The sequence below is a fragment of the Vigna umbellata genome, chromosome 7 (genome assembly GCF_029865625.1).
Source record: "Vigna umbellata cultivar VRB3 chromosome 7, Vumbellata_1.0, whole genome shotgun sequence".
Lineage (NCBI taxonomy): Eukaryota > Viridiplantae > Streptophyta > Magnoliopsida > Fabales > Fabaceae > Vigna > Vigna umbellata.
The window spans coordinates 28,348,525-28,356,584 of record NC_142171.1 but is presented as its reverse complement, the minus strand read 5'-3'; the positions used below and the strand labels follow the sequence as shown (position 1 = coordinate 28,356,584).

Sequence of the window (8,060 nt, the reverse complement as noted above, 5' to 3'; positions counted from 1 at the left end):
CCTTTCTCTTTTCATTTTTCATCCACTAAACCTTCTCTTCCACTAATAGGAAGAGAAACTCCCAAGCCCTACACCCATCACCCTCTTGATTAGAGAGTGTATGAATGTGCCCCAAGTTTACCATTGACAAGTGAAAGAAAAGAAATAAACCACAACATTAATAGAGCAATGTTTTGACCATGCATACGAGGATAAACTTATATTCACAACATCCAAATGAATCGAAATATTGCATCATTCACAGTAACCTCAAATTTCTACACATGCAATGGTTAACCCTCTCCTTCATACAACCCAACACATAAGACATAAGCATTACAAGAACATATAAGCATTATCATTTAACAAACTTATGTGCCCATCGTATACCCTATTATTTTCCTAGGTTTTCCTCCCTTACATTAACAACAAAAACAAAGGAATGAATGAAAAGTAGCCTAAAGTTATGAAGCACAATTAATATATAATTCATGCAAAAGCAATAAAATAAATAAAATCAACCCACTTTTCTCTTCAAAAACTTGCAACGAAAAATAAATACAAAAAGGGAAGGCTATGAAAAGACAAAGCAACACCCTCTTCTTTTCCACCTAGACACGTGAACTAATGCACAAAGTGGCCTTTTTGGTCTAAGGGGATTCAAACTTGAGACCTTTCAGCGCCCCTCCCTAATCCACACACAAATTATAACCACTATTGACAATAACCAGATCCTAAACTAACATCAAAAATTTTAAACAACAAATTTTGATATCCAATAGTATATTTGTGTGTGGTTACCATATTTTGCAATCCGATTTTATTTTTTATGTACCAGATTTTGAAATCCCATTATGTAAAGTTGTATATTTATCAGATTTTAAAATCTCGATCTATTTGTGTATATTGGATTTAAAAATCTAATTATGTGAGTTTTGTATATTCACTAAATTTTAGAATCCAGTTTTATTTGTATGTGTACTGGATTTCGAAATTCAATTATATGAAGTTATATGTTTACGGATTTTCAAATTCAGTTTCGTTTGTGTGTATGATTTTAAAATTCATTATGAGAAATTGTGTGTGGTCATTAAATTTTCGAATTATGCTTTCTGTGAATTTGATATGCTTTCTATGATTTTCGAATCTGGATTCTAAAATCCGACACTACAGTCCTTAATAAAAGAATTAACTGGTTCGATTAGTTTTCTCCCATTTTGTTATTACTAAGATGGTAAAATAGAAAAAAAAAAGTTTGTAGGTATAGAAAAAAAACATGGAATGCAAGACGAAACACCCTTTATGAGTTCCTAAAAGAAGATTTGTTAAAGTTTTGGGTCCTATTCACTCCACCCAAATTTCTGTTGTCACACATTGATCTTAACCCAACCCATATTTTTATTATCCACACCTTCTTCTTTTTCTTCTTACATCCTAATGGCTAACAAGTCCAAGAAGTTACCTACACCACCTTGTTTTTCATCCTCCACGCCTCACACATAGTAGCCACTAAGGATGATAACAGGTCAGCTTGGACACGAATAGTGTCTACCTGCAACTCGATCCAAAAAGAAAATTTGTCCGTTACTTATTCACTACCTACACGGATATCCATTTAAAAAATATCCATAAATATTTTAAAACCCGCGAATACCCGTGTATACATACAGATACTCGTAAATATTTAAAAAATATATTTTTATAAATTATTAAAATAAAATATAATAAAATTATAAAAAATATATAAAATATAATGTAAATTAAATTAAATATAAATTAAAATTTCATTTCAATTAAATTTAACCCTATAAAATATAAATTAATTTTAATTTTAATTAAATTTAACTTAATAAAATATAAATTAAATTTTTATTTTTATATTTTACAGATAGCAGATATCCATAAATACGAATAGTATAATACTCGCACGAGTATTAAAATATCCGCTACCCGCAATCTACAGGTAATAAATATCTACATATATCAATTATCTGTCATGAATTTTATCCACAAATATTCCCACAAATTTTTTGGCCATCTCTAATAGCGACACCTCGTCTTCATCTTCTTCCTATTCTCCACAAACACTACATCATCACCCACGCCATTACAAATCTTCATCCCCTCCATGCTTCCCATTCCCTCTTCAACAGGTTTTCACAATCATTGACACACAGATAACAACTCTCCATTACTATCATCATCAACCTCCCAGCCTCCATGAATTCTATTCTGTCCCATCCTTCAATTCCAACACTAACTTACACATATACACAACCAATGACAATCACGTTTTCAGAAGAAAGAAAGCGTGAACGAAAAGCCCAATGATTTTTCTCGGAATTCAATGAGTGGGAGTTATCCCTCCACCACCACACCTTTCTCCCTCCACCTTTCCTTTACTATTTTATCCCTCAGTAAAATTTGATTTTTAGGGTTATTATTTTTTAATTTTACTCATTCAGAACCTATTTCACTAATAACCTATTCTAGTCCCGTAGATGAGTAAAATACTTTTCTTTCATTTTAAGATTATATTTCTTCCTCTCTTTCTTTCGTCGTTGTGAGATACTACAAGTTGCAAAGGTTGGTGGTGGTGGAAAGAATTATCAAGCAGTCTTCCTCTCGTGGTGCAGTATCACTCTCGTGGTGCAGTACGTGGAGTGCTTCCTCGTATTCGAATAAACCTTGAAATAAATCCCTAAAATAAAAAGCGTAACCTTTAAACAGAAGTGACATCCTTCAACGGATGTCAACATCCGTTTAAGGAAAAACGGATGTTGACATATGTTGAAGATGTCACCTGTATACTTCCTCACGCTGGTTGATGCTCTAGACGCTCCTCGATGTTCCTCCACACCACGGTGGCGACGCTCTTTCACACCATGGCGGGAATGAAAGCTTTCAAACAAAAAAAAAACTGGGAAGAAAAAGGAATGGAAGTGTGGGAGGTGGGGAGGTGAAACGAAAATGGGGAAAGGGGAAGAGAGTTCCGTGGGTGGGTGCTGGGAAAGTAAAATTAGGGTTTCAAATTATTTAAAATAGAATAAAAGTAAAAATCTTTTTAACTTAAGGATATAATTGTATTTAAAATAATGTGGGGAGGTGGAGGAAGTATAGGGTGGTGGTGTTGGCACCGCGTATTAATTGCTAACTGCAGCACTTATTTTACTATTCTTGCAAGCTCTTTGTTTTGTTTTCGCGTAGTTTCCTCGTTGCATCCCCATGATTTACAAGTAGCACCCTCACGTTATTATCACTAGGTTTGCCTCTTGCACCCATTTATTTACTCTCGCACCTCCATTCCTTTTTATGTCATTTTTAAACCTTTACTTTTACACCCCATATTTTACACATATACCAAATTTATTTTCTTACTTTTTGAAAGTTTTGGATTTCTCTTCTATTTTTTGCAACATTTGTTTTAATTTTTTATACCTCCTCCCTTTTATTATTTGGCATCCTACTTTTTCATATATACATAATTTTTTAAAATAATAATAAATATATAAAACAACAATGAAAATTTTCCTTTTTTCTTTTACCTTTTCTTTTGTCCGTATGACCATTCTCGTCTTCTTGTATTTTTTTCAAATAATTCAAAAATACAATAAATAAAATATGAATTTTCGAAACTAAAAATTAATGTCAAACAATCTTTTTCTTTATTATTTGAATCCTGAATTACCATTATAAATAAAAAAATACATTATTTTTTATTTTATTCGGGTTGCAATACCTTGTATTAGTTATGAATCCTGGTGTCCGAACTCCTTAGAAAATAGAAGATTTAGATTGTATGCATTGTATGAAACTTGTTGGAGGTAAAAAAAACTTAATCAATTAAATATTATCTTCACTGATCCAATGCTTAAGTTAGAATACAAAGTTTACTAGTATTTTTCTTTTAATCTCACATTTTTTTACCTTCTTGGTTTCGAAGAGATTATCGTGGCTTTGACTCGCAAGTTTATTAACAATGTGATTCCTTCGATTAGAGTATTCATGATTTGTTTCTTCTTTAATCGGCTTTTATTTATAATCGATTATTAATATTTTATCAATTATTTTTGTTGATTTTATTGATTATTACTGTGAATTGGTCACCCTTAAGGGTATGTTCACTTGGGTTGATTGGGGGAGATGATTTGGGGGAGAGTGATTGAATGGATTTGAAGGGATTTGAGGGTAATTTTTTTGTGTGTTTATTTGAGTGGATTTGAAGGTGATTGAGAGTGAATTTAGGGGTAAAGTTTGTGAAAATTAGTGTAGAATTTGATTGATGTGACAGTTTTAAAAAATTTGTTTAATTGATTAAAATTTAAGATTACCAAAATGCCCCTAAGTATTTAGGTGATATAAAATGATATTTGTTTATGTTATATTAATTTGTAAAAATGTTTATTAATAGAAAAAAACTTAAAATAATTATTTAAAATAATTTATAAAAATTAATTGAATTATAATTTAGTAAAATGAATTATTATTAAAATGTAGTATTTGTTTTGAATATAATTTAGTTCCGAGTAGTATGAATTTATTTGTAATGAACTGAGATTTATTAATTTTTAATAAAGGCGATAATTAAAAACAGTTATAGTTTTACATAACATAATATAAAAACAACGAACGTAATAACATATAAATATATTTGGAATAGATCGTGATGAAATTGCTTCAGTGAGATTTGTAAGCAATGAAGCACATAAGTCAAGTACAAAAATAAGGTCATGTAATACACGCACCGAAAAGTAAGCAACTTAATCATGTAAATGACGAAGAATTAAGTTAACATTTTGATTGAGGTCAGCAAATTGTCGGTTCATGTCGAGAGATAAGTTTGTCAAGTTATCTTCAATATGCTGAACTCGCACCTGCATTTGTTCCATACCCTGCATTCTGTGTTGCAAGTCTTGAACCCCCTCCCACATTTGAGTCATCATATTAGGATTTGAAAGATGTGGAGGAGGTTCCACAGGGTTGGCATGATGGTGTGGTTGCTCTTCTTCTTCATCATCGCCGACATCGTGTTGCCAAACACCGTTGACATTAGCAATATTCAACCTCTTTAATGAATGAATTGAAAAATGATGTCTGGTCCCAATATGAGTGGTGGCATCGGCATCAACATTCACTCCACAATATTGCATGATTTGGGTGATAAGGACACCGTACGGAAGGGGTGTGTCACCGGCCTTGCATTTAAGCATATGTTGCATGATGTGATAAGGCCAATTGATAGCTATATTATTTTTAAGCACCCATATCATAAAGATATCCTCCTGCAATACCCTTGCAAAATTTGCAGGTCGTGGAGTCAACATGTGCACAATAACATAATGCAGAAGTCTATCATCAATATTTAAAGATCCAACTGTTTTTACACGTTCACCCTGCATTTCTGGTCTAACCATAGTAGCTAATGCCATGTCCCGATCATAGGGAAAGTCGTGTGGGATAGTTGAATAACACAACTTTTTGCCCTGATACTTCAGATTAGCAACTTTCAACCAATCAGCAGGTTTCAATCTAATTCTTGTCTTGTTGACCTCAGTGACCAAATATCCATTACAAGAAATGTTCAGATTTGAATAAAAAACTTTGATCAAATCCGGATAAAAGGGTGCTTGCAACGAAATAAATTCAACCACTCCTTGAAACAACAGATGCTGAGTAAAAAATAAGTTGGAACCGGCAAATGATTCGAAATTCATTATTTTTGGCAGAACAATATTTCTTGTGTAGAAATCAGCTGCGTAATTTTCCATCTGATGGGTATGAGTGAAGAAAAGACGCTGATCTAATTGTTCTGCAATAGATCGTCTGACATCGACTGCATCTTCTGGCTGAGTCACAGATTCCTTTCCCTTACGATTTTTTCTAGGCCTTTTGCTTGATGATGAGGCCATTTAACAATTTCTTCAACAAAACCATACATAAAAACATGCACAAGTTAAGTGATAACAAATTAAAGAATATTAATAATAACAACAATTAAAGACAAATCATTATTCCATAACCATAACCTTTACTTCAATATTCAACATGGATGAAGGAAACATCTAATAGTTTGAATGCAAAACATAACTACAAAGTAACCAAAACATTCTAACATTGACCACCCGCTATCATTTTACATAACTTGTTCCACCTCTTGTGTGGTGGAAGTCCCATTAACCTCTTTGTACAAGTGGGGTTTGAACATAAGAAATCATAACATTGATCGAGCAAGTTTTCATCAGAAATATTCATAGCACTCAACATTTCGTAAATGTCGCTCTCTGTGTATGTGTACGTGGAGGAGCGACGGAGTATTTGATTTCTGTCTTCCATTGCTGATACTTGACGCACAGCAGCATCAGAAATTACACCAAAGTGAACATTTGTTGAGCCTAGGGCATCTGTGAAACCATCGAGGCTGCTTTTCAACTTATCAAATTGTGCATCTATCGCATCGACCATAGGTGCCTTCCTTTTGGAACCTCGTGTGGATGAAGTTCCTCCGGATGGAACGGATGGCACATACTAAGTCTGTCCTAGACTGTACTCATCCACCGATGGAGGAGGTGATGGTGGAGTTGGGTCTCTATAGTCATGATAGTTAGGCTCTTCAGGAATGTACTCCATATTCTGATTCAAATCAACCTGTACACGAGGCCCAACCCGCTGACGGCGCGCTTGACGAGCGGTCCGAACACCACTCCCAGTTGCTCGATCCGCAGCCCATAAATCGACCATTAAATCGTAGTGTCTTATGCTATTAACCCTCCACTTGGTTGCAGTTGGCCTTGACTGAAACAACACAGATGACACAAATAGTGGTTGAAGTTATGTGTTTCAAGAATCTACGAAATCTTAATTTTTAACAAATACCTGGATGAGATCAGCCCACACTTCGTTCTCAGCTTCAAATCTCATAGTAACGGCGTTCCATGCAAATCCACTCAATCCACCAAAGAGGTCATGAACCTCACGCCATCTGTCTTTCAATACCTTTTGACGATTTTTGACATTATTTTTAGTAACATTAACATAACCACAACTATGAAGGTATTGAACCATGTTATTATATGCTTGGGTTGTCCAACTACCATCAACCCTATTACCCAAACGACTCTCCTCAATCATAGAATGCAAAAGCTTAGCATCCATGTCCTCAGTCCATTTAACGAACTCTCTTGTACCAGCAGATGACTCGATCATTTGTCCCTTACCCCTGTCCATATTTAACCTATTTGATAAAGAAAATTTATACAAGTGAAGTAGAGTTAATCATAAATCCAAGTACATGTCAAATTCAAAAAACACAGTCATAATAAAATGATATCAAATACAATACTATTAATGTTCATAATCTCGCCACATTTCATCAGCTATGGCATCCCTAATAGTTGTACCGACCCTATAATCATCTTCTCGAACTTGAGAAGATGCCACGTTATGGTCTTCCCCTTCATTTAACTCATTATGAACCTCATTAAGCAATGGGTCATCCCTATCAACTCCACGGATAAAGTTGTGTAGGATACAACAAGCTAGAATGATGTCTGTCATTGTCTCCAATCCATAATGTGGTTCACTTCCACTGGCAATGATAGGAAACCTTTTCTTCAACACACCAAATGTTCTTTCTATAACATTTCTCAATGATGAATGTCTATGATTAAAGAGCTCGCGTGCATTTTGTGGTCCTGTGCGTGTGAATTCTTTAAGATGATATCTCACGCCTCTGTATGGTGTCAATATTGTACTTTTTAGCATAAACCCAGCGTCGCCAAGATAGTACTTTCCTACAATAATGCATAACATCAGCATTTACTAATTAATAAACAACCAATCATAACATCCCAATGAAGACACTGACCTTGGGGGATGACCAACGGATCATCTCGATCGAGAGCATTTTTTAAGATTCTAGAATCAGATGCTGTTCCTTCCCACCCCGCTAGAACGTATGTGAATTTCATATCAAAGTCACATGCGGCAAACACATTTTGAGTTGGCCAATCTTTTCTTCCACGAAATCTTGGAGCATCTGTTCTTGGCACTCTTACACGAACATGAGTACCATCTATGGCCCC

General features: G+C 34.3%; 2 protein-coding genes across 2 annotated transcripts; both read right to left on the bottom strand.

Moving 5' to 3' along the window:
• Positions 1–4,739: 4,739 nt before the first annotated feature.
• Positions 4,740–5,888, bottom strand: LOC148195654 (uncharacterized). Its single transcript, XM_088095262.1, has one exon. It carries the CDS (start codon positions 5,886–5,888, stop codon positions 4,740–4,742), a length of 1,149 nt encoding a protein of 382 aa, XP_087951388.1.
• Positions 5,889–6,504: 616 nt separating this feature from the next.
• LOC124819813 (uncharacterized) lies at positions 6,505–7,203 on the bottom strand. Its single transcript, XM_047291399.2, has 2 exons — positions 6,853–7,203; positions 6,505–6,771 (listed from the first exon to the last, which is right to left on the bottom strand). Exons 1-2 carry the CDS (start codon positions 7,201–7,203, stop codon positions 6,505–6,507), a joined length of 618 nt encoding a protein of 205 aa, XP_047147355.2.
• Between the last annotated feature and the right edge of the window lie 857 nt (positions 7,204–8,060).

Excerpts from the sequence above, each read along its gene's own strand:
- LOC124819813 (XM_047291399.2), bottom strand. The coding sequence starts at position 7,203 with ATGGACAGGGGTAAGGGACAAATGATCGAGTCATCTGCTGGTACAAGA. Across the intron at positions 6,772-6,852 it reads TGTGGGCTGATCTCATCCAG|TCAAGGCCAACTGCAACCAA; the intron begins GTATTTGTTAAA and ends GTGTTGTTTCAG.
- LOC148195654 (XM_088095262.1), bottom strand. The coding sequence starts at position 5,888 with ATGGCCTCATCATCAAGCAAAAGGCCTAGAAAAAATCGTAAGGGAAAG.